Source organism: Fukomys damarensis, unplaced genomic scaffold (genome assembly GCF_012274545.1).
Source record: "Fukomys damarensis isolate Sample0158 unplaced genomic scaffold, DMR_v1.0_HiC HiC_scaffold_23, whole genome shotgun sequence".
Classification (NCBI taxonomy): Eukaryota; Metazoa; Chordata; class Mammalia; order Rodentia; family Bathyergidae; genus Fukomys; species Fukomys damarensis.
The window spans coordinates 53,473,519-53,500,260 of NW_022900935.1; the positions used below are offsets into that span (position 1 = coordinate 53,473,519).

General features: G+C 45.1%; 1 protein-coding gene across 1 annotated transcript in view; it reads right to left on the reverse strand.

Annotated features, from left to right (window-relative positions):
• Positions 1-428: 428 nt before the first annotated feature.
• The window catches only part of Fam20a (FAM20A golgi associated secretory pathway pseudokinase), a gene marked incomplete at its 5' end in the record, with an annotated part of 53,011 nt that continues 26,697 nt past the window's right edge, over positions 429-26,742 (reverse strand). Inside the window, 10 exons of the mRNA XM_010616847.2 lie at positions 429-1,795; positions 3,285-3,344; positions 3,816-3,897; positions 4,491-4,600; positions 5,476-5,656; positions 6,340-6,455; positions 7,221-7,313; positions 11,051-11,129; positions 12,923-12,973; positions 13,669-13,853. Coding sequence (XP_010615149.1) covers positions 1,531-1,795; positions 3,285-3,344; positions 3,816-3,897; positions 4,491-4,600; positions 5,476-5,656; positions 6,340-6,455; positions 7,221-7,313; positions 11,051-11,129; positions 12,923-12,973; positions 13,669-13,853 — 1,222 coding nt within the window. The remainder of the gene's footprint in view (positions 1,796-3,284; positions 3,345-3,815; positions 3,898-4,490; positions 4,601-5,475; positions 5,657-6,339; positions 6,456-7,220; positions 7,314-11,050; positions 11,130-12,922; positions 12,974-13,668; positions 13,854-26,742) is intronic.

Genomic DNA, 26,742 nt, shown 5'->3' on the forward strand with positions numbered 1-26,742 from the left:
AAGGCATTACTTTAGAATGAGTCTAAATCATTAATTGTGTGATTTCAGTTAGTGTCTCTAAGCCTTAGTTGTCTTCCTTGCCCATTGGAGGTGTGTGTGGGTATATTTAGGTGTATTGGAAAACCTGTATGTTGATTCTGTACTGTGGGTAAAGCTCCCTGCACGGGATAAGGACTCTGTGAATGGTAGTGATGTTATTAGGGAGAGATAAGGGCAAACCAGGGCAAACCAGGATGGGTCAGAAGTACCTATTATTATTTGTTCCATTCGACTGACTTTGGACATTATACAAAGGTAGTACGTGATACTTCAAGTTCTTGATTTTTTTCTCTCTTTAGTGGCAGCTTTTTCCTACTCCCCTCTCACTTCCAGTGTTTAAGACTTTGGTTTTATCAGAAGTTATCTGATGAAATTATTTTTACCTGTTGACTAATCAGTCCAGGGAATGAATACATTCCTGTCATTGTAATTCAGTCATATGGAGTAGGAAACAAAGGTTCCGGTTAAAAAGGGTTTTAGATGTTAACAGAAATGATAAATAGGAGATAGGAATCTCTACTGTCTCTTCAGGGAAGATTGGGAAAGACACTTGATTTAGTCCTTTCTACGCTAGTATGAAGGGGAGGGCTGTGCCTTTCCAGATGGCCCATGCTCTTATAGGTAGGTGATGAAGGTTCTGAGATATCTGGGAAAAGGAATGTGGCTGTGGGCTTTGGTAGGCATCAGTCTTTCTCTTGCTTTGCCCTAGGCTCATATACCTGATAGGCCACACCCATGCTATCTATCCTGTGTGAGAACTCCCCTTGTTTTCCTTCTGTCACAATTTAACCTGTTGTTACTAAATACTAATTTTGAAGGTACTTGATGTTTCAGTTGGTATTTAATACTCTTCAGATTCAAACTCCCCTTATGTGATGTTTTGAACAAATTCCTATTTTATAGCTACGTTCTGTGTTCTGTGATAGAGTTTCTTGAGAAGTTACTGTAGGACTGGGCAGTGGGGATTATTGTATTCAGATTGGGCTAGTGATGAGAATACAAGGAGTAAGTGTGAAGTCTGAGTTGAACCGGTTTGATTAACCATTTGCAGATTTTGAGTGTGCTTGAGGTATTTCAGAAGTTTTATTTGGACCAGGAGTTATCCTTTACTTGTAGATACCGTGTGGATCTGGAGGACAGTCAGGTACTCACTTGATGTCCTTTTATTTGATTGTTAAACTCCTGGGAACAGGCTTCCAAGCCTGATCCATGTCCAGATTTCCCGGAAGGTAGTCTGTAGCCTGATCGAGGCAGTGCTTTCTGGGAAAGATGGAGCCAAGGCAATTCACTATAGAAGAAGCCATCTTTATCAAGGGGTAAAAATCAAGCCAAGTTGGTCCCACTTGTTTCAAAACACGCCCCGCCTCCTTCCTTCCTGAGCTAGTGATTCAACCTCCAGGACTGCAAAGTGGAAGTGAGGAAGTGTTGGTCTGCACTCCGGAGTCCACCACTGGCTCCAGGTATCGGTTGTGAAATTTGGCTCTTCGGTCCTTAGCTTGTCCGCCTAGACTGGCCTGTGTGTAGGACTGATTGCTGTGCTGGGCCATCGGCTATGACACTCTGCTTTCCGTGGGTCTGTATGCATCCCTGCACTGTCTTGAGGATGATCTGGAGTCTTCGGTCCAGGGCCAGGAGGTGGGGTTCTGTGAGGACAGGGCTAAGCTGGTCTTCTAGCAGCGACTCCCGCATCACATCACTGAGTCTATAGTCGGCCTGGGCCAGAAGCTGCAGGTGCAAAAGTGTTTTCTGTTTTATCCTAAAAAGACAAAAGTCATAGGGACCAAATAAGCAAACATAAGGACACTAACTAAGCTTATATTTGCCCCCTCCTCACAAACGGCTGTTGCAGCTGGTATCCTCAGAGCCTTCATCTCCATTGTCTTCAGCACATTTTAATGAAAACCATGTAAAATAAGGGAATGAATAAAAGTGATAGGCTTTTCCCTAGTAGTTTTTAGATCTAGAGCATGCTGACCCATGTGACCTCTGCTAATTGTAACTTCACCCATGGTGATGCTAGACCATTTGCATTTGCTTTGACATGGATAAAAGAAGTCAAAACTGAAGCGTTGGCCCAGTGTGATGGCATATTCCTGTAACCTAAGCACTCTGGCTGAGGCAGGGGGATCGCACTGAGCTTGAGGCCACCCTGAATTACAGAGCAAGACCCTGTCTCAAAAAGCAACAAAACAAAACAAAACAAAACACCAAACAAAATGAAAAACCTGAAGGGACACATAGGGTTTTAAAGGCCATTTTAAACTAATGGGAAGAAGGTTCCAGTAATGAAATGATGATGTCATCTTAAAAGCCTCCGAATTGTTTTTTGCTAACTTTATGCTTCTTTTGGTCAGATTCTAAAATCAGAGGGACAGAAATGGAATGAGATAATTTTGCCTTTAGGATTTTGATGCTTTTTATGCAGGAATCCAACTTAGACCTGAGTACAAATGCCATATTGTATGATTTTTGCCATGAGCTGCTCCTGCTATATCCTGCTCAGGCTGGTTGAAGGAAGCAGGAAGGGAGACAGGTGTAGATTAAGCTAAGAAGTTGATAAAGTATGTTCATGTTCTGACTTCCCCATGGGGGAAGTAAGTGGGATGGTTTTGCTAGGTGTGAATCACTATAATTATCTCTGGATGCTGTCACTGAGAAGGTGGACAGTTTCACGAGTCTGGTGAAAATGCCAGAATGTAGAAGTAGGTTAGATGTCCTCTAACCTACTAGCTTGGCCAGGTGAATGCAGTAGGGCCTTTTCTTTTTTTAAGTAGTTAGATTAGTTTTGGGGAATTGGCACATATTTTGGTCATTTTCAATCTCCCTTTCCCTTGTCCCTTCCCCTTGTCAGTTTTTCTGATGTGACTCAGACTTAACAGGAGTTCACTCACGGTGATCAGATAATATTTATGAGCCTGTATGAGTGCCGGGTGAAGCAGAGGTCTGAGTAAGTAATGTCAAGGGGCATCAGACTCTGCGAAAGTGGGTGATTATCTGAGTGGGTTACAGCTTAAAGTTGGCTATCGAAAGGTTTAAAAGGTTAGCTCCTAATGCACTTTTATGCTGAAGGATGAGAAAGTGAGGTGCTGCTGGGGAAATTTTGATAGTTGTGCAGGGAATGAGGGAGTTCGTGCCTTTCTGCCTGCCCATATCCCAGGCCAGTGAATATCAGAGCTCGGTTGCCACGGAATGAAGTGCCCCAGTTCTCACTTGCCCTTCTGACCCACCCCTGCCTGAACACTTACATGCAGCACTGGGAGAGAGGTGACAGGATGGAGATTTCGTCGTGGGAGTGTCGTCCAAACCTAAGAGAAGAAACAGGTTTCACCAAGCAACATCTTTCTCAATCCCTTAAAATGCTCTGTCTTCTCTATTTCAGCTTTTTTTTCAGTCCGTAGTTAGAGTAAAAATGGCGGCTGCCTTTCCTACTGCCTTATCCTCAGTTAGGTCGCAGAAGCCTCTTGGTTAATACGAAGCAGTCGTTCCTCATTCCCCAGCTGCAGAGGGCCCCCGCTGACGATAAGCAGTGTACTGATTAAGAAAATTGTAGAAAACGCCAGCCTGTCCCATTAGAGGCCACAAGAGTGTTGTGGCTGGAGGAGAATCAGTGGTAAGTAGCAGAGATCAAGAGCAAAAAGCAAGCAGGAAGGTAGGACAAGATAGAGATGGGACATAACAGTGCAGACCCTCCTTGGGGCCCCTGGTTTCCTCTGAGCAGCTGCACAGAGGAGCACGGCTGGATAGGGGGCAGCTCGGACCCAAGTGCTGTCACTTACCCTCTGGCATTGTCAAGGTGAAGAAGGAATCCATCATCCCCGAATTTGGTAAACATCTCGTAGTGGTGACGGTCCATATTTCCTGTAAAGGAAGGAAGAGGTCAGAGATGGGTTCTGTAGGCTAAGCAGCCCCTGGTTTCTGAGCTCTCGCAGGAATGAAGGCCCGCCAGCGGTCCAGAGTGGGGAGTCTGAGCCTGGCCGTGGCTGGCAGTTCCACTGCTTCCACCTCAGCCCGGGCTGGGGATTCTGGTACCCAGAGACGTGCCTTTGTGCCTCTTGTGCGTATTGATGTTGGCTCTTCCACCCTGACACCTCAGCTGTGAACAGCAGACAGGCTACTTTCCTGAGGAGCCTGGCAGTGAGCCGTCTGTTTAGCGCTAGACAGTGGGTAGTGTGTGGCTGTTTCCCGCCCTGTCCTTTCCTTGTTCCTGTGGGCTGGGAGGTGGAATTACTGGGCTTCCTCGGCTTCCTTCACATCGGCTCATGCTTGTGGCAGGTGGTGGGCCCAACTCAACAGGGACGAGAGAGGGGAGCATACGTATTATTGCCTGCGTGGGCCTCCTCCCCTGCTGAGCTGTGGGAGGTACTGGTGGATCATCCCTCCTGAGGCAGGCTGTTGGTGGGTGCCTGTCCCCTGGTGTTCACAGTGCCGGGAGCTCCAAGCCTGGGACCTACCTATCAGGAAGTCGAAGATGGCCATGTCGATGATGTCGAGGAGCCGCTGGCCGCTATTGTATGGGTAGATCTGTCTCACTGTGTCACAGTAAAGGGGGTTGATCTCCCACCTGAGGGTGACAAGAAGGACTGGGGCTGGAAGAGCCAAGATGGCAAGGTGAGGGTCCCTCCCTGCGCTTTCCCCCGCTGCTGACCCTGCCCTGGGCTGGTGACAGCTTCTCAGGATGCCAGTGGAGCTAGGCCCATTCAGGAGGACTCTGGGCAAGGATGTGAGGGAGGGAGTCAGCAGAGTCCCATAGTGAGAGGTTCTGAGTCCTCCACTCTGGGTGCTGGGCTGAGTGAGGACCATGGGGCCGACTGCGGGGAGCAGTGCTTTGCCTCTGTTCTGCTTTCTCCGCACTCCTCTTACCCTGGCCCTCCGGTGTTCCTGCAGTTCATAACCCCATGGCCATCCTGTGTCATTTCACCCCCCGCCCCCCGTTCTGCCTACAGTGCACCCTTGCATCTTCACAGATTGTCATGTCCCTCACCACACCTTCCTTTCTTTCGGCTGTGCTTGAGATAGACAATGGACTTGATCACTCTAGTTAACTAATCCTGGATGCCCAGGCCCTGAGGATACAGCCAGTAGGTCCTTGGCCTCATGGGTCTTGCTCAGAGAAACCTGTATTCCACAGCTCCCTTGTGCTTCTGTTACCGAAAATATTCTTGTCTATTCATCATCTGGCTATTTGTCTTTCTACTACCCCACTAGACCCAGAAGATTCCTGAAGAGAGAACTGGTGCCATTTATCTCTATGTCCTCCGGCACCTACTGGGCTTTTTATGGCCAAATAAATGAACTAAAGGGACGGAACACTTCAATCCAGCTGGTCCCAGTATTAATATGAAGTGAAGAGGAAGCTCTTGGGGGTCCAGCTACGGCCCCTTGACTGGATTGCAGGGCCATCATTAGCATGGTATCGTGGCCAGAGTGCCAACTTACTCCTCTTTTCCTGCCAGAGAGTAGGAGCGGATCCAGGGGCTGGGCACAGACAGCCTGGGGGCCAGGTTGAGAGACGGCAGGAAGGCAGAGAGGGAGCCCTCCAGCATGTGTGGGTTGCCACAGACCGCATATTCAGTCTTGCACATATACGGACACTTGGCGAAGAAGCACACGTTGCTGGCTGGACGATGAAGGAGGCGAGAGAAGCACATGGTGAGGCCGTGTGCCCATTGTCACATTCAGCGGCGGTCTGACCTGCGCTATTATGATGGTGGGTGTTGACATCTGGCCCCTGGGTCTAGTGGGGCAGAGAGACAGCCAGATTTGGGACATACAGCGAGTTATTTTGTGTAACAGGCACACAAGGAATGGCTTCAAGGCCTGCCATCTGTCTGCCCCAAGAAATCCCTTTGGATCAGGATAGGGAACCCCGAACTCCCAGTTTGGGAAAATGTAGAAGGGAACCTTGCTATTTCCAGATGTGGGCACTAGGGAATGTTCCTAAACGGATCATCCTGAGTACCGCTTTTCAGATGTCTCAGAGCAGAGAAAGTGTGGCACCCAGCTTCTTTGCATCCTATCCACGTGACTTGAATATTCTTTGCTTCCGAGGATGGGATAATCTCTGGTCCAGGGAGGCTAATGTCATAGATTCGGTGCCCACACAGGCTGGTCTACACATCCTTTCCCCATCCACAGTTCATTTTGTGTTAATGCTCAGACAGACCAGGGTGGGAGTTTCCGGCAGCCTCCGCCATCCCAATAGTGCACGTGCAGGGAGTCAGACCGCTGCTGAAGGTGACTGTGGGTACATGGCCTCATCACGTACTTACACTGGGAATATCGCTCTGGCTTGTACTCTACCTGGAGAAACAAAGAAAACACTCTGCAAGATTTCATTCTTGGTGACCTCTAGGATTTCCTTGGTGACATTCACTAGCCTTCCCACTGTTGGTGGCACCCGTCGGAAGTCCAGAATCCTGAAAGAGAAGGAGCCCTGTCAGAATCAGGATGATGGTCAGGAAGCAGGGAGAAGTCCTTTCCTGGGCTCAGCACATGGTAGAAAAGGCAGGTGTTCCTGTCATACCCAGAAGGGGCTGCTTGAGGGCATCTTCACAGAGAAGAGCAACCTGGGTCTGAAGGGGCAGAGAACACATACTTACTCCATCAGAATCCTGTGCAGCCCTTCCCACCCTCCAAGCTGTTCTTGGTCATCACTTCTCAGACTTAAATGTGCTTAAGAGTCATCTGGGGATTTTGTTCCGACTTAGGGTAAGGATGAGAGTCTGTATTTCTAGAAAGTTCTTGAATGGTGCCCATGATAGGAATCCACAGACCACGCTTTCAGTAGCAGTGAATGAGTGAAGAGGAACCTGGAAGTTCAGGGTGTGCTGTCACCTAATATTGTCACCTTAAGATTCCTTGGGTCAATGGGACTGGGCAACTTCTCATTTTCAGATGGGGGGAGTAGAGCCAAGGGTAGTGTCACAGCAAAGGTTGCAACGTGAGCATTGTGGCAGGGTTTGTTTTCTTTATAAATGTTCATTTCACTACATTAGAAGACCTTGTGTTTTTTAATCCATGGGTTGCAGGGGGTTTGAAGGCATTACACTGAGGTTTGGAAAAGATAAAAAGCCAGAAGGAACAAATACCAGGAAGTTCTAGCTGAGAGGGTCTGCCCAGTGTGCTCCCTCCTGGGGGACTGGCCCTTGGAGTTGACACCATGTCCCGTGGGGCGGACCCACCTGTCCAGATGGAAGGCTGCAACCTCAGCATTGTGTCTCTGAAAGTCAATGAAATAGAAGAAGTCTGCGGGCGTCTCCTCATCTCGCTGCTGTCTGGAAGGAAGGAAGGAGTCACGCCCTGGACTCAGACTTCAGCTGTGAGCCTGAGAAGACAGCTGAGAGGAAGGACTCAGGAGGAAGAAAAACACGCTTTTATGTCTTTCATGTACACACAGAATGGCAAATCAGGAATGGCTTGTGGCTTCCTGGACTAGGAAGAGACATGCAGAGTAGGAAGAATCAGGCTTCCTGCAGGACATTGTGCTGTAGGTGCCCCCAGTACCAAGTTTCCCACTTCAGCTTTAGGGACAGTGGCTGATTCTTTAAAAAACCCAGCAGTTTCAAGGAAAGAAATACAGATGTCGTTTTTGCAGATATAAATAGAGGAGAGAGGGTTGGTTGGAACCAGGCCCTTGCAGACTTAGACACCCGAGATGAGAGGTGGGTGTGAGGCAGAACTTGGTCATGGGGAGTGGCCTGCAAGTGAAGTTGTGCGTGGCTGAGGTTTGAACTGGGTAATTCTGGGTCTTCGGGTTGGCTTGGGAGAAACATGGGACTGTCCCCTCATGGGAACTAAGGTGAGTACTAAGAGTGGGCCCAGCCAGAGGGTTGAGGAAGGCTGGTGTAGAAGATACTGATTTATATACACTTAAAATTCACTAATGGATTCCTGCAAAGCCAGCCTGCCAGTGTGACAGGAAAGTGCCTCCTAATCATTAAGACATCGTGGGGTGACTTCCAGTCTCTAGGTGGACTTTATCTTGAGAATAAACATGAAAGCATGGTGATCTTTGAGTAATTTTATAATCCATTATGTGGAATTGTTATGAAGGCTGCCAAAGCCATGTAAATAAACATAATGTGGGAGGGAGCCGTAAGCAGCACCCACAGCTGAATTGTAATGTGCACTTTGCCGAGAAAACAAGCTAGTCCTGAAAACCATGGAGAGTCTCTGCTGCCAAGAGTAGAGACTGAGTTTCAGAAGGTGCAGACATGTCTGGGATGGCCTCCGTGCCCAGCCCTGACTCACTTCTCTTTAGCTTTAGCACATTCTGTGCCAGCAGTGACAATCTCTGTCTCCATGACGTTTTAATTCCCGAATTCCATCCATAGGAGCATGTAATCTCTCAACACCCTCTGGGTTTGCTGAAATGTTGTTTGTTGTAGGGCAGATGGCAGACGTGTCTTTAAACTCGAAAATTGTTTTACTTCACATCAGTGTTTCTCGTATTCTGAAACCACATGTGCGGTGGATTGTACGGCACATTTGAAAGCTTCCCCCTTATGTGTAGAATGTACATATCGTATCCAAAGATACATTTCTACTTTCCTTCAGTACTGGAAAATAAATACTTTCCACTTTAAATTACTTCCAGGAAAAATTGCAATTTTTATTTTTATTTTTTGTTTTTGGGTACCGGCAATCAAACTTAGGCCCTTGCACTTGTGAGGCAGGTGGCGGAACCCCTGAGCTAAATCCCTGGCTGCAAGTTTTTTTTTTTTTAAGAAATACATTTTAAAATTATACTATATTCGATTTGTTGGACTCAATCGTATAAAACTGTAGATGAAACTAGGATATAGCATCATAGGTAAAATTACTCTTATTAACCAGTGGTGGGGACTTTGGCATTACTCTCAGAGGGGTATAGGGAGAAGTGGGTTAGGTTGAACGATTTTTATTAGTTTGTAATTGACTGGGCAGAGTGGGATGTGGCTGTTCCTTGCATTCCTGCATTGGGCTGCCAACATAACATTAAGAGTTGTTCCTTGCTGATATGTGAAGGTGAAGCTCATCTCCTCCGTGTTCACTTGTGGTTTGTTTGATTTAGAGATGTCCTTCTGCACCATATATGGCTTTTGTTCTAGAGTGCAGTTTGTGGATCTGGTGATTTGTGGTGAATATGCAGGTTTATCACTACAGTTTTGCTTCTCGTTAATGTCTCATGCCCCTACATCAGTGTTCCTCATGCTGCCTATGGCTATGTGTGACAATAATTTAAGCCTCTATTTCCAGTACCTTGGTGGTGGCTCTCTTATTCAGCTGGCCATCATATCAAAGAGGGCCTGGGGATGTACTTCCGTGTGAAGGCCCTGAGTTCAATTCCCAGTGCCACAACACACAAAAACCACACAATTACTCAGGTGGCGGAGGCAGGAAAGAGAATCACTTCATCCCAGGATTTCAAGCCCAGCTTGGACAATATAGCAAAACCTCATCTCTTAAATAAAAATTTAAAGAAGTATATTTCATTGATTTTACTTTGTTATTTATTTATTTATTTATTTATTTTGGTACCGGGGGCAGAACTCAGGTCCTTGCCCCTGCAAGGCAGGCGGCGGAACCACTGAGCTAAATCCCTGGCCCTACTTCAGTGATTTTAATTGCCAACGGCGGAACCACTGAGCTAAATCCCTGGCCCTACTTCAGTGATTTTAATTGCCTGACTATAAGAGGACATCCCTCTCAAAACCGTCCCTCCAGAGAAGTAGTGTTGGTGTATTCGAGTCCTTTCTTTCTGCTTCTCAAACGATGGAGCCCCTCTTAGTGAGGTTATTTTGACTGAGACAGATTAACCTGAAGTAATCTACCTTGGTATTATTTTTATTTTCTGATGGAACTGGTTAACAGGTTGCTGGTGGTGATGGGGGAGGGAATGGGACCAAGTTTTACTATTGGTTTAACACCAACTCCATGTTTGACTCTAGCAGTGGTGATGACTGATGTAAAAAAAAAAAAGTTGGCAAGTGGAATGTGTGCACGTGGGGCAGGGCAATATTTCTAAATTTATAAGTTGTTTTGTACGATAGAGTTTAAAAATCAGTGAATATGAGCAGAAATTTCGTATACAGCTTTGAAAAATCATTTACCTGAGGACATTTTAAATCTTTCTTTCTTTCTTTTTTTTTTTTTTTTTTGTACCAGAGATCAAACTCAGGACCTTGTGCTTGCAAGGCAGGCATGGTGCTGCTGAGCTAAATCTGCAGCCCCTATTTTAGAGGAACACGTGACTTAGGTTGTGGGAGGCCCTCTTGCAGCTCTCTCATGTGTGTCATCTCCAGGGGGCCAAGATAGGGGAGCCTTACTTCAGGGGACCCCAATCTATGAGTTTCTTTACCCTTGGATGCCAGAAAACCACCCACATACACCAAGCTCTTATCTGTAAGCTAAGATATGTATTATTTCATATCGGGTACTACATATTGTTCACTACCACTTCAAAGGTATGTAAGTTGCTATTGTTATGAATACAAAATAAGTTAATGTTGCCTGTAATCGACTTTCTAGTAGCTTAGTTCACTGTCTGAATTTTTCAAAACAAGAATTGTCAGATAGAGGTCTGTAAACTTTTTGATGTCAGAGAGTGCTAGGCCTGGAAAAGGGGAGATCTGTTATTGCGGGAGAGTGTGAATTTAGCAGGTCAGGTGCCTGGCTTTGAATCTTGGGCCCCCTGTTTGCAGTGAGAGTGGGAAGAGCTGGCTGCCCAGAGCCTTGGAGTCCTCACCTCAGTGTGGACAGAGAAATAGCACTTGGCTCATGAGGTTGGAGTGATCCAAAGACACAGTTCATGTAGGGTGTGTGGCACAGATGCTAGTAAAGAGGGTAGGTTTAGCTCTGACTGTTGCACTGTGCCTATTACCATGAAAAGCAGCTGTGCGCTCAGTGCAGAATGTCTTAAACAGTCTCCAAGGGACTGGGGAGAAGATGTCGGGCCACGGTTGCTACTTTGGGGTCAGAGCTCCCCCAGGGCTGACACACTAGGTATGGCGACGTGGAGGGCACCTCTTACCTCATGGGTTTGAACATGGCCTTCCCGAAGTCCGAGAACCTCAGCACCAGCTTCAGGTGGACCCCACTGGGCTTCACGACTGGGAAGGTGACAGGGGAAGGTTAACAGTGCTGCTGTCGTCCCATAAACACAACTGATTTCCTATTTAGTCAGACCCTAAACACTAGGGCTTGCTTCTCAAAGCAGGGTGAACTCCATCCTGGCAGGCCATGGAGCATGTGTTCCGGGGCTCAGACCTCTTCTGCCAATCTGGGAAAGGACATATGGTACCAGGATCTCCAAAGAGAGGCAGCCGAAAACCCCAAAGGATGTTTTACTAAGAACCCATCTTGTGCTCTTTCAGTTCCTGTTTCAGTTGCAGCCTCGTCGGTTCTGATCGTGCCAGCTGGTGTAGCAGACACGTTTAACTGTCTCCCCGTGTTTAGGGCTCTGCCCCTGGGCTGGGCTGAGGGTTTGGCAGATTTGTGTGCCTCGGGTACAGCGGGTGCTGCTCCCTTCCGTTTGCCCCCTGTTCTTCTCCCCATCCTGCTTCACTCTTTCAGCCCTGTTGAGAGCCCCGTGGGGGTCAGGACAGTGTCTCTAAGAATGGGTGTGGCAGGTGCTGAACTAAAGGGAGGGGACGCCTGGGGCTTTCACGCCACATCTCATGTAGACTTTTTTATATCTGCTCAGCGGGTTGAGGTACGTGGATGTGACCGGCCTGGGGACTTGAGTGTCGAGCCTTCCGGAATGGTTTTTGTTTTGTTTTGTTGGTGCTAGAGATTGAATCGGAGACCTTATCATGATAGGCAAGTATTCCGCCACTGAGCTGCGTTCCCAGCCTCCCTCCCTCCTCTTCCTCCCTCCCTTCTTCCCTCCATTCCTTCCTTTCTTCCTTCCTTCTGTCCTTTCTTTTTCTTTCGTTCTTTCTTTCTTTCCCTTTCTTTCTTTCTTTCTTTCTTTCTTTCTTTCTTTCTTTCTTTCTTTCTTTCTTTCTTTCTTTCTTTCTTTCTTTCTTTCTTTCTTTTTTCTTTTTTCTTTTTCTTCCTCTCTTTTCTTTCCTCCTTTATCATTTTCAAGCAGAGTCTTGCTAAGTTGGCCAGGCCAGCCTCAGACTTGGAACAATCCTGCCTCAGCCACCTGTGTAGCTGGGATTATAGATGTGTACTTCATTCCTGGCAGGAAAACCTTTTAAAAAATTCTTTTAGATTTTTAATTCTATTGCAGTCTTGACTCTGGTGGATCACAGCCTTGGCTGCATTAGAATCACCTGGTGCATTTTTAAGATGCTGATGCCTAGGCCTCCCCCTTCTGTCACTGAACGTAATCCTCTGGAGGCAGAGGCCTAGGACTCTCTAAACTTTTAACCTTGACACATCACTTTTTAAAGCTCTCCAGGTGGTTCTTATATGTAGATACCATCACACACCACTGTCACATACAACTGCACTCTGATAACTTTATGGCTATTTAAAATTCACATTTTGATTTGAAAAAATTACTGGAGACTGAGATTTTGCATTTCTAGCAAGCCCTCAAATGATGCCAGTGATGCTTGTCCCTGAACCACATTTTGACCAGTATAATCTTCCTGTTATATGCACTCTGATAACTTTATGGCTATTTAAAATTCACATTTTGATTTGGAAAAATTACTGGAGACTGAGATTTTGCATTTCTAGCAAGCCCTCAAATAATGCCAGTGATGCTTGTCCCTGAACCACATTTTGACCAGTATAATCTTCCTGTTATATGCCCTGTCGTTTTGTGGGTGGGTTGGGAGAATTTTGAGGCCTCAGAGGTAAAGCAGAGATTCTCCCACTGGAGTAGATGCTGGGATTCACGTGGCTGTGCTGTGAGGGGTCTGGATGGAAATGGGGCCGAGGCACTTACTCTGTGTGCAGTCACAGGCCCCCAGCAAGGCTTTCTCGTCCTGACTGTAATCTGAAAGGAAGAGGAGCCCATGAGAGCTTGCAGCCATGTTCCTTGGACAGCCAACCACACTAGGGCCCTTGGCTCTAATGCAGACCAGCTGCAGGGGTGGCTGTGATGTAACCTGTGGCTCTCCGCCTTGACCACTCAGGAAGGGAGCTCCCAGAGGCCAGGGTTGCCGTCTTCCTGTTGCTCCACCCTGTCAGTGGACATTCCAGCCACACCTGTCATGGAGGCCCACTCTAGTATGGTCTCTGCTGGTAACGTTGTGTCACGTAGATGGCTGGTAGTATTTGAGAGTGCAGATTTGGAGTCAGCAGGCCTGTGTGTCAAACCCTGAATCCCAGCTCTGGTACTGGGATTACCATGTTAGTTAACCTCTCTGAGTCTGTTTTCCCACCTGTACAATGGCAGTCGTAATGTCTGTGCCATCAAGTAATTGTCTAAGAGGGAAGACACGGCCCAGTTCAAAAGTTCAGTTCGGTAAATAGCAGCGGTCATCTTTAAGAGTCCTTGTGCCTCGATTATAGGGCTGTGATGAGATTAAATTTATATGAGCTCTTTCAAAAGCAAAATGGTTTTCTTCTCATTTAACCTCTCTAGGAGGAAACCCCGTAATGTTTTAATCCAGACATCTGGCCCAAGATGGGCTCAGCCAGCCCATCGGGGGGAAGTCAGCCCATCCTGCCTGATCCCCTGAGCCTCACCAGCACTGATGGTGGGCAGGTGCCTCATGTCGTGGAGCAGCTTGCTGACGATGGGGCTGGATCGGGAGTACAGCCCCTGGCGACTGATTCCCAGGTGGAACTGGACCCAGCTGGCGTCAAATCGGAGCTGCACTGGGGGGTCCAGGGAGGTGAGGTTCAACTGTTCCTTGTAGATCTTGTGTCGTCTGAAAGAGCAGAAGAGTATGCTTGGTTTTGCTTTTACATTGGAGGCATAAAAATGCAAAAACTTGGCTGGAAACTCCATTCATTTAAGACGTGTATTGGGCACCTGGCAAGGGCCAGGCCCCGTGCTGTGCTCAGGACACCACGGGGTACACAAGGCCCGTGGTCCCTCCTTGCCTTCAGACTGCTTACAATCTAGTGATTGAAACAGGCAGTAGGTGCACAAATACACAAATACGGAATTACAAACCGTGACATCCTGTGATGGAAAAAGGCAGATTTATGCATGGAATTAGGAGTCTTTCGTAATATGGGGCCTGAGGGAGAGACCCTGAGGGTCTTCGTGCACTTTTCCATTAAAACAACTCTCAGATCTCCCAGTACTTTCTGACCTCAGGAGGTAGGGGAGAAGGTCATGGGTGAGAATAATTGAGGGTGAGGATCCTTCCACAGGGGCAGAAGCTGAGTTAGGTGGATCAGTATAACATCACGGTAAAGAGGAATTAATTAGCCATTTGCTTACTGTCCTTGGTAGCCTTTAATGCAAGGGCAAAGGGAAAAAAAGTGAAAAATGATGGCACTGCTATTTAGAGGTTTAGAGTCCACGTTGGGAGATAAGTTGTCTATCTTTGAATACCCACACTCTGGGCATTGGGGCTTCAACATACAAATGGGTTCAGTCCGTGCCAATCTGCACTTTAATTCCCCACTCCTAGCTCATCTGCCAAGAACGCTTATTTAGAGAGCAAACATGCTTTGAACGACTATTGATTTTTGATATTTTAGACCTGGGTGAGACTATTTCTCCCTACAAAGGTAGTTTTGTTTTCAGATGCTGTGCTACTCTTGACCAAGTAAAAGAATTTCTAGTTCCCTATGTGAGCTGCAGATTAGAGTACTTCAGACAGGGAGGTTGACCACAGAGCAGAGTGACTTTGGTAAAGAAACCATAGGCCGCCTGTGAGACACCTGTCTGTGCTTTCTCTACCTGCACAGATGACTTCCAAAACTGAAAGAGAAAGCCGTGGAAACAGGAGTCCATTATTATCTTTTATATGTAAGAGGGTAATTTCTCTAGCTGTTCAAGAAACTTGAGGCCGAAGTGACAGATTCTGCTCCTGTCAGGCCTCTGAGCTGTCAAGGACAGTTCACCCTGGTAATCCGGGACCTAGTTACCTCTGGCCACTTCTTGTTCCAACTCTTTGTGACCCATGTGTGTATCACATAACACTTACTGGACTGTCCCCATTCTACTTTCTGGATTCAGTCTTCACTCTGGGAAACACCACACAAAGGGACTGCTGGGCTTTGGTACTGCAGCTCCTATCGGATTTCTCACTGTACATTCTGACCACGAATCAGCCTCGCAGTACCTGACTTGGTTTCTTTGGGAGCCAGTGTTCAGCAACTGGATTTCCAACCTGTTGACGTCCGATTCAGGCCTTCGAACCCGGGGACGAGCTTCTTTCCTCTGGTGTCCGATGTCTACTCTGCACCCCACTGGATGTCTACCCCCAGTTTCATTCTTGACACCTGAACTCACCGTCTATTTGGCCTTGTGCAAGTTGCCTTTCCACCCAGGACTAAGGCTGTCTGCTGAGACAAGTTCAGATTCTTGAAGCTTCGCCATCTGATGAAGACCAGGTAAGTTTCCCTTGGGTTTCTAACTATGAATCTGCTTCATGAACTTGTTCTTTGTATTCTAGTTTCATTGGCATCTGGGACCCTGTGCTGTCCTCGGATCTAACTCAATGGCACCCCTATCCTGCCTGTGCCTTTTCCTCCTATTTATCCTTGGCACTAGCTCTTCCTTCCTTTCAGATTCTTACTCCGAAGATCGCTCCTCCAGAGATGGCTCCCCTGGCCCTGTACTTGTACATCTGCCTACTCTGATGCATCTTCCTGGGGCTCCCACTTCTTCTTCTCCTTTTAACCTGTCATTTCATATTTTCTGTCACTCGACTTTGATTCCAAGAAATAGGCAACTGGAAGGAAAAACTTGGTGGGCTGGATTTCAAACCGTGACATTCAACATCATGGTTGAGAACAGGCACAACCATACCAGGTAGAAGAGATAAACGCAAGAGATTTGGACCAACGGAGTGGTTGTAAAGGATGCTCTGAGGTCTCCGTCTGTTTTACACTGGAGTAGCTGCTGGGAAGGAGCTTGCCATGTCTAGCTGTATTAGCAAGCACTTTCCAGGAGTGAGCCAAAAACTTTTCAGGAGCTTCCATCCATGGGTTTTGATTTTACGCCTAGAGATAGGCAGAACAAATTCCTTTTTTTACATTACAGCATTTAAATTATTCAAAGATGGTTATCGTGTGACCCTGGCATCTTCTCATCTCCAGGTTCAAGTCCCTTGGCCACCCTTCATAGGCCAGGGACGTGAAACCACGTTCTCCCTTTTAACTCCCATGAGCTTCTAGTTTTTATTATGAGGGATTGCTCTAGCTTATTGAAAGGCTTATCTGTATCTACTGATATAACGTTTATGTAATCTGCTAATTTGTCCACTTATATTCACTGAATTTTTAAATTTTAAAATAAAGATACTAAGGGCCGGGGATTTAGCTCAGTGGTTCTGCCACCTGCCTCACAAGCGCAAGGTCCCAAGTTTGTTCCCTGGTACCAAAAAATAAAGATAAAGATCCTCTCACCTTTCAAACCAAAATTCCCCCACCCCCAAAAAAAACCCTGGTCAGGGGCATGATGTGTTGTCTTTTTTTTTTTTTTTTTGTAACATCATTGTATCCTTTCAGATATAATGTATCTGAACTCTATTTTTTATTTTATGGTGGTACTGGGGTTTGAACCCAGAGAACACTGAGCTATGGCTCTAGCATTTTGCATTTTGGGATTCTGTAGTCCAGGCTGGCCTAAAACCTGCCATCCTCATGCCTCGGCCTCCAGAAGAGCTGGAGTTACAAGTGTGCACCATCATGCCTAGCTTGAATCTTTTAAAAAAATAAGTGCACATCTAGGTTGATGTGAGAGATATTCCTGTGACTTCCTTGTTTCGTAGTTTCCTTGTCAAGCTCTGCTATCAGTTTCCTTCTGGGCTGATAAAATGTGTTGGACTGTATCTCCTCCTGTTCTAGTTGGAAGAGTTGTGCATTAGCTTGGGGTATGTGTCTGTGTTGTAAGTGCTTCCTGACCTAATTTCCACTGGGAAAGCAATTCAAATTAGGGTCAATATGTTTAATGTATATGAGACAAGTCGTATTTTCTGTTTATTTTTTATGTTCACTTAAAATTATATATTTGACCCTTTTACCTATATCTTCTTTTTAAAAATGTATTTATTATCTACGTTTATGAGGCATGATGACTACTTGCACTGTGGGTAGTTGGTACATGTACAGGACACATCTTGATTCTTTTTTCCATCCCTCTCCCACCCTCTCCTTTACATTCCTATCCCACTCTCATCCGTGCCCTCTATCTCTTGGTCCCTTTCCCATTTGCAGTAGATATGTCTTTCTGTTTCCTTTTATCTTTTATTTTGCTCTTTATTTCTACTTTGGATTTCTCATGTGAGAGAAATCATACAACATCTAAGCTTGTATGTTTGATTTATTTCGCTTCACATTGTTTTTAAGGTGCATTTCTCTACAAATAACTCAAATTCATCCTTCTTTATAGCAGAACAGTATTCCACTGTGTATAAATAGTGCATTTTCTTTATCGGTTCGTCTGTTGATGGACATGTAGGCTGAGATGTAGCTATTATGAATTGGGCGGCTGTAAACATGGATACACACACACACACACACACACACACACACACACATATACATACAGAGCTGTGATATGATGTCTTTAACTCTTTTGGAAAGATCCCTAGAAGAGGAATAGCTAGGTTGAATGGAATTTCTGATTTCTCTTCAGATCGAATACATCTTTTGTCTTTTGGCCCATTTTGATCTTAATTTTTGCAATAGACTGAATGTTTATATCTCCACAAATTCTTACCCCTCTTTAGGAGAAGTACTAGTTCTGCTTCCCTGTGATCAAAATACCCAACATAAATCAATTTAAAGGAACAAAGGTTTCTTTCAGTTCCCAGATTCAGAGGTTTCGGTTCACAGTTGGTTGGTGCAGTTGCTGCAGGCCTGAGGTGAGGCAGAAGGGAATGAAGGGATGGCAGAGCGAGCTGCTGACCTCATAGCAGCTGGGAAGCAGAGAGAGAGAGAGAGAGAGAGAGAGAGAGAGAGAGAGAGAGAGGGAGTCTAAGGGGCTGCGACAAGATGCACCTTCAAAGGTGTGCCCAGTGACGTATCTCCTCCAATGGGGCCTCACTTCCTAATGGCCCATTCAGCTCTGAACTCACGAAGTCACTGATTCGCTCATGAGGTCCTCACTCTCACCGTCCAATCACCTCTTTCGGACCCACCTTTGAACATGGCTGCACTGGGAGCCAGCCCCTTAATACATGATTCTTTGGGGGATATTTCACTTTTAAAACATAACAGGAAGTGATTAGGTCTTGAAGGCAGAACCACATCATTGCCTTTCTGAAACTGACCCCTTGTGTCCTCTGCCTTGTGACGGTATAGCAAGCAGTCAGCTGTCTGTGAGCCAGGAAGAAGGACCTCATTGGATACCCAATCTCCTGGCATTCTGACCTTGGAACTTCCACTCCCCAGGACTGTGAAAAAAAATTTTTTCTCTTGTTTATAAGCCACCCAATCCATGGTATATTGTTACAGCAGCTTAAGCAGACTAAGACAGTTATATATACTCATTTCCCTCCTATTTCTGACATCTAGAATGAGATGCAGTACTCTGGCTATGGATTGTTCAGTGCAGAAGACAGGAGGATAATCAGCACCTGATCAGAAACACTTTATCCCCATTAATGTAACCAAATATGGAGATACATTTTCAGAACCATGTCACACATCTCTAAGAAGGTATGAGAAATCTTATCATAGGCACAATTCTAAAATTGGCCTTCAAGACTCCATGACATCGTCCTGGGAACCTGGGGATATGATAAGGTTTCATTCCTATGATTTCATGTGCTCTGTCTCATGGCACAGCTGAACGCAGGGAGATCTAGGAAGATCATCTAGCTGAGCTCAATATAATCACAGGATCCCTTAAAAGCAGAGGTCTTCTCTGGCTGGGAGATGGAGAATTCAAACAAGGTAAGAAACCATTAGAAAGACTTGACACAGCTTTGTTGGTTTCGAAGATGGGTTGGGCCAAGTACCAGGGCCAATAGGCTGCCACAATTTGCTGAGAATGCTCTGGCCAGTAAGGAAAGGGAGGGATCAGTCCTATCACTGCAAGGAAATGAATCTTATCCACAGAGGGAGTGAGCTTAAGAGAGGGCCTCAGAACTCCAGAGGAGAACACAACACCTTGATTTCAGTTCTTGTGAGACCTGGTAGAGAATTAGCCAAGTGGCCTTGGATTGCTGATCTACAGAACAGATGAGATATCAAATTAAATCTCTACTTTTGTGGTAACTTGTCCATAGTAGGCAAAACCTGCTGTATATTCTGTGCAAAAAGAAGCTAAAAAGCCAAATGCTCTTGTCTTAAATATACCTAAAAAAACGCCCTGAGTAATTTCTTTTTCTTCAATGTAGAAAACTATTCATTTGTTTTAGAGGATTTGTCATTGAAGTGGTTGATCTGCTTTTGGATGGAATTTATCTTTCTGAGTTCTCCAGCAAGGGATGGAGGGCGCAGAACTATTATGGGAGCAGGTCCGTAGAATTAGACGCCCAAGGGCATCAGGCAGGATACATAAGCAAGGGCTGAGGGCTGAATAAGGAAGGGAGGGGAGAGTGTCCAACCAGAGGGTAACTCCACGGCAAGATGGAACTGTCAAGTCTTTTCCTTGTAGAGATAAGCAACTTCTCCAGACCTCCTCCTGCTGAGCACAGAGCCAACACTTCCTCGTCTTCTCACCCCAAAAGAAGTGACAGAATTAGGCAGATACCGGCCCCAGGAGGCCACAAGACCGGAAGATGAGCTGAGGATGGCTGCACGTGACAGCCAGTGTGGAGGTCTGCATTATCTCCCTCTTTGCTCACTGTCTCTTCTGTTCCTTGCTACAAAAGACGCTTGCCCGCCTGTGCAGTGATCTGAGGAAAACGGGCCCCTGCACGCGCTCAGAGCTGGCTCTAAATAAATCTATTCACCAAAAGAAATGGCCTCCTTTGATTTGGCCAGCGGTGAACAAATAAACCTGAGCATACGAACCTCGGTGGCAACAGGAGCCTCTCCATGTCTAAAGGTGAAACCTGCTACCAAGTCTCGGCTCAGTGGTCACGTCCTGGCGTGCGTTCGTTCATTCACTCATTCATCAAATACTTGGTGACAGCCAGACACTGAACTAGCTGTTTTTCTCATGAAGCATTTCCCTGGGAAATCACTTATTCCGAGTTTTCAAGCAAAGCCATAAATTCAGATTTGGTTCCGAATTTAGACTCTACTTAAAAATATATATATATCCTGTGTGGGCCCCCAAACAATAAAACTTCACAGTCAGGGTGTGCTTTCTGCCCTGTGCTGTTAACAGCAATTGCAGAGTAAGCGGGCAGTGTGAGTTAGTGTTAAGATGCACCCCTTCCCCAAGAACTCTGGGGGAAGCACAAAAACAAGAGGACAAGGCAAGGCAAGGAGCACTTGATTATTTTAAGAAAGCAGTAGAAAGAAAGGTGGCTGGGCCTTCTCTCCCATGAGGGTGAGCCCTGGGCCTGGCCTTTTATCTTACCCTGCCCCCAAAGGTTAACAGCAGATCCATGAATCCAGTTACTCCCCCCTTCCCACTGGGACAAAAGAGAAATATGTACTATTGCATAATAAAAGTGGCCAATGTTAAATTTCTTTAGATCAAGCATTTTAGGAAAAATCGAGGGAAAGGTCCAAGTTATTGACCAAGTCTTTAGGCCGTCAGCCAACTTTCCCTTACTGCATTAATGTTTATTTTTATTTTAAAGATAGTCTAGTCAGGCTCTAGTTCCCAAGGCTACTTGGAAGTGAAGGCTACGTGACTGCTCAAGTCTCTTGAGAGCTGGCTGGACGGAGAGGAAAGACTCCAGCCAAGTTAGTCACCCAGAACCAAAGCAATCAGAACATGGGTCAGGAAGAAGGAGAAGCAGTTCTTGCTGAGTTGGGGTGTGGGAGAGAGGTGGGGAGGAGATGAGGCTTTCCCATGACTAGCTGATACCCGATGGATTTTTAGCTACAACTATAGGTGGGGATGCAGCATCCAAATGAAAAAAACATGCATGGGAGTGGCAAATTGAGTGTAACTTCTGGGCTAATACACATTGCTCCTTAAGACATTCACACTTGGGGCCAGGGATGTAGCTCAGCGGTTCGGTGGCCTGCCTTGCAAGCGCAGGGACTGGAGTTCAATCCCCGGTACACACACACAAAAAAACCCCCAACAAAACAAAACAAAACAAAAAGATATTCACACTTATGTTGGGTGTGGACACATGGCTCTGCTCTCTGATTTGTTACTCTGACCTTGCCAGATCTAGGCTTACAATCTTCCTGGGGTGGGGGACGAGAGGGGGGGAGAAAGGCTATTCCTGTGTCCTTTCTCTATTTTTGTTTTAATGGTTAAAGTAGAGCTGTCAAGAGTAAGTTGCTCTTGCAAAAAACCTTCCCTGAGTACTCTTTGCTTGTGGGTGAGCAGCCAGTAAGGAGGTGTTGGAGCTGTCTTGGACAGGTAGTTTGAAACCAGCCATGGTTGGGATACAGGGATGTAGCTCAGCGGTTCAGTGGCCTGCCTTGCAAGCGCAGGGACTGGAGTTCAATCCCCGGTACACACACACAAAAAAACCCCCAACAAAACAAAACAAAACAAAAAGATATTCACACTTGAGGATTGTGTGGACACATGGCTCTGCTCTCTGATTTGTTACTCTGACCTTGCCAGATCTAGGCTTACAATCTTCCTGGGATGGGGGACGAGAGGGGGGGAGAAAGGCTATTCCTGTGTCCTTTCTCTATTTTTGTTTTAATGGTTAAAGTAGAGCTGTCAAGAGTAAGTTGCTCTTGCAAAAAACCTTCCCTGAGTACTCTTTGCTTGTGGGTGAGCAGCCAGTAAGGAGGTGTTGGAGCTGTCTTGGACAGGTAGTTTGAAACCAGCCATGGTTGGGATACGAGGTCTGATTTAAAAATATGTTTAAATAAATAATTTATTACAGTAAAAGATACACTGGCATTAACCCTCCTCAAAGTACTTTCCCTCTCTTTGAACACATTTATCTCATTGTTTTTCATATACAAATCCATTTATATAAGATCCATATATACATAGCCAGGTGCAACGTCAGCCAACATAATCTTGCATTTTAAACCACCCTTCCTTTTAAAGGTAGAAAAAAGTATATATTTTGTTCACCTGCACAAAAATAAAACCTCAGATTCATGCCATATGTTACCCTCTGCAATACTGATGTCTTCCTTGAAATTGTTTCCTAAAAGAAGCAGCACCTCTTTTAGAAAAAAAAAAAAAGAGGATTGAAAAATGTTTACTTCTTTTACTTTTGATTTAAAAGTGTACTTATGTGTTCAAAATTTCACATCTCAGAAATCTTGCAGCCACATTTCCCAGTTGACCCACCTCTCTCTAGAGGTGACTGATGTCGACAGGTTTCCGACATTGTTTCTTTGCACCTTGGTGTTATAGGTGTGATCATAAAAAAAAAAACAAAAAACCTCACATAGTCCTGAAAACTTGCTATATTCTAATGTCAGTAGGTTCTGGCAACTTTTTGATTCAGTATACAGACTGCTCTTTGTTCTTTTTAAAAGCTGCATAATATCCCAGTGCATGGAAATCACAGTTAATCTGTTATGGTCTGAGTGTTTGTTCTGCTGCCCCCGGTTCACTTACAGAAGCTAGTCCTTGAGATGCTAGCTGCAGGTGGCAAGGATTTTCAGAGATGATTAGGTCACAGGGTCGGAGCTCTCATGACAGGGATTAGTACCCATATAAGAGAGACCGTAGAGAGCTAGCTTTGGCCCTGCACCGTGTGAGGACTCAGTGAGAAGATGCTTTGGGTGACCAGGAATGAGAGTCTTCACCAGACAGAGTTCTTACCGGACGCTGAACTTGCCAGTGCCTTGATTTGGGACTTGACCACCTCCAGAGTGGTGAGAAATATTTCTATTGTTTCTAAGCTACTTCGTCTATGGTATTTCATTATAGCAGTCCGAATAGACTAAGCCATGACCTGATCCCTTATTGGTAAACTTCCAGATTGTTTATAAGATTTTGTTATGACAAGCAATATGGTGACATTGAACCACCATGAGCACGTGATGTTTCCCAGGTATGAGACTGCATCTGTATGATAAATTCCTGGTGTAGTTGTTGTGTCCAAGGGCAGATACATTCTTTGTGTTTATAGCACATTCACCGTGGGCATCTGACACCTGGGCATCACATATCCTACTTCTTTGCTGCAGATATTACCAGACTGCTCTCCAGTGAGGCCAAGCCCTACCACACTAGGCATGGGATGGAATTATGTTTGAGAAGCTTTGCCAGTACATTTTGGTCTTTGTCGAGCTCATGAATGAAGAATGGCATCTTGAATTTGCACCTCTACCTTGTTGTAATAAAGCTGAGCATCTTTTTATACATGGATTCATTTGTATTTGTGTTGATCACATTGGTACTGAGTTGTTAATCTTTTTCCTATTTGTTATTATACATTTAGAAAATTAATCTTTTTCTGCAATTTGCAAATAGTTTTTCTCAGTTTGTCATTAATCTTTTGACTTCACTTATGGTGATTTTTTAAATGCAAAAATATTAATGTTTCGTGAGGTCAAAATGACCAAACTTTTTTTTTTTTTTTCATGGCTCTGGCTTCTATTATTCTTGGAAAGACCAATATCACTTTCAAATGACAGGACTACTAAACCCAGACCAATCATGTATTCTGTGGTTTTATTTGTGTAGTATTTTGTGGTTTTATTTGCTTCCATTTGAATATCTGACACGTGTAGTATTTATTTAGATAAAACATGTTAGGTAAAAATTCACCCCTTTCTTTCCCTTCCAGATGGCTAGCCAGTGATCTAAAAATCATTTATTAAACAACCATTGCTTACTAAGTTGAAATGTCTTCTGTAGCATACAATAAATCTCTATTTGGATGTGAGTCTCTTCTGGGATCTCCCTTCTATTTCATGCTCTTTCTAGTCACACGCCAGTGTGCTATTATTTGAACTTAGAGTTTTAGAAAGCACTTTGACAGCTGGTGGTGCTGTTCCTTTTATAGCTGTTTTTGAAAAAAAAAGTTTTCTTACAACTTGTGTACTCATCCATTTGAATTTACAACTATCAAAATATATTTAAAGTGGAAGTCTTAGTTTAAAGCAGGCATATCAAGTTCCATTATTATGACGCTTTCTTGCATTATCGATGAGAATGTAAAAAGGACACATTTCTAGAGGATAATTTCCCACTACGTTTCAAAATCAGTAATGAGTTTACTCTTTGACTCAGAATTTTTCATTTCTGCAACTTATCATATCAAATTATTTGCACAACTGAACAAAATATGTCAAAGATGTTTACCGAAGGCTCATCATAACTATACAAATGGAGAAAATATAAATATCAGTGATCGCAGTACTTAAGGTTACATTATATGTATTAACACAGGAGGATGTCTAATTTTAGAGCAGCATATAGATGAATATAAAGTTTTTGTTAAAGATCACGTACAGGTAGTTAGATACGCGGCCACTTATATTAGGTTTGCATGAAAAGGACACCCTTGCCAAACTTGGTAAGAGTGATGATCAGTATTTTTCATCCCTTATATATTTCTGTAATTTTTCAGTCAAACACTTTTAACACTAAAAGTTGCTTTTGCATACCTGTTCCTCATTCCTTTGTCTCACCACCTAGCATTCTCTGCCAAAACTTTACTTCAGCATTGCGTCTTCTCCTTCGAATTGGCCTCCCCTGAGCTGGCACGCGAGCTCTCCTTGGACAGGAGTGGTGTGTGTGACCCACGATTCTGATCACGGTCCCCCAACTTCAGATCACAGCGTTCCACTCACTTGGCCCCAGTGGTTAATCCAGGCACAGGCAAACGACTACAGCTATGCTTTATCTTATAATTCTCCAAGACCTTTCAAGGCATCGGAGAAGAGCTGCTTGCTTTTTTTCTGGAGTTCTTAGCTAAGAGGAGACTGTAAAGCAGGAGCCACCAGTGGCCAGGAATTCTGCTTACTGTTTTCCCATGGGGGAAAACAACTGAAACGTGAGCAGCGGGGACCGAATAGCACGAGGTTACCCAGAGCCCCTGGCTGCAGCTCTCCTGCTTGGACTTCCTGCGAAATCTGGCTGGACCCCTCTTCTCGCTGGGCCTCTAGCTGCAGATTCTGTCTGTTACCTTTTGACTGATGCAACTGCTGATCCCGATGTGTTGCACACCTGCACTGAGCTTTGGAGATGGTGTCAGCCTCCACTCTACACAGCTCATGCCACGGAGGGAGAGACCCACCCTGTCTCCTCCTGCCCCACGGAACTCTGAAATTCATTCCCCACTTCCGCAATGATTAAGGACCTTTTTTTCCCTTAAACAAACGAAACCATTTCCCTAATCTTATGTACAAGTGAACATGATAGATACCTTTCCTGACGGTCTCATCATCACTCAGTGCCTTCTGAAACCCGTGTTTCATCTCCAGACTAAATTAGAGTCCTGGCTCTTGCTCTCCCTCTCTAAATCTTCCTTGCTATTTTTCCTTGGGAAGTGTCCAAGACTTCAGTCCATTTTAATATTGGACTTTACCTCCAGAAGTCCTTCAGGGACCATCTCAGTAACCCCGACTCCAGCATAAACCTCGAATGCTCTCAAATATTGAATAAAACGGCGCAAAGACAAAACTGAGGCCTATTTTTGGTGAGATGGCAGTGATGTAGTTTGATCATGATGATGTGAGGTGCGTGTGTCACAGATGTGCGGGGAGTTGATCAAGAGCTAATTAAGAGGGCAGGGGTGGGGCTGGGGATTTAGCTCAGTGGTTTCACTGCCTGCCTTGAAAGCGCAAGAGTCTGAGTTCGATCCCCAGTACCAAAAAAAAAAAAAAAAAAAAAAAAAAGGCAGTCATAGACAGGGACACAAGGTTTGTCACAAAGGCCTGTCTCTGCCTTTTACTAGCAGGGTGACCTTGAGGATGGGGAAAGTGCTGTGGTCATATGTGGTCTCAGTATCTTTTATGGTCCTATAACCACTGCACCAGATACATAGTCTTCTCTTCATGTGCAAATGAGGGAATAAGAACAAGGTACAGTCTTTCTTTCCTGGAGATTGAACCCAGGGCCTTGTGCGTACCAGACAAGTGCTGTATCACCAAGCTGCATCCAAAGCCTAAACTATAGTCTTCAAAAGTAGGTTAAACCCTCTGAGCTACAGTTTACCTATTTCAGAAAATGGCAATCTTGATAGCTACCTCATTGTATGCATAAGTAATATCAAACCAAAGGGAAGGCACACAAGAATAATCACTATTCGAAGTTGGTGCTTTCTTCATTTATCTTAAAGACTAGAAATGAGGGAGATACTGAGTTTTCAAAAACACAGTTCTACCTGGTAACTAGAAACAACCAGCTTGCAAGCTTCCTTGGAATATCCCAGACGCAAGGGAACTGCACGCTATCACAAGAGTTGCATTTCAAACCAAAGGGAAGGCACACAAGAATAATCACTATTCGAAGTTGGTGCTTTCTTCATTTATCTTAAAGACTAGAAATGAGGGAGATACTGAGTTTTCAAAAACACAGTTCTACCTGGTAACTAGAAACAACCAGCTTGCAAGCTTCCTTGGAATATCCCAGACGCAAGGGAACTGCACGCTATCACAAGAGTTGCATTAGAGGTGCAGAGC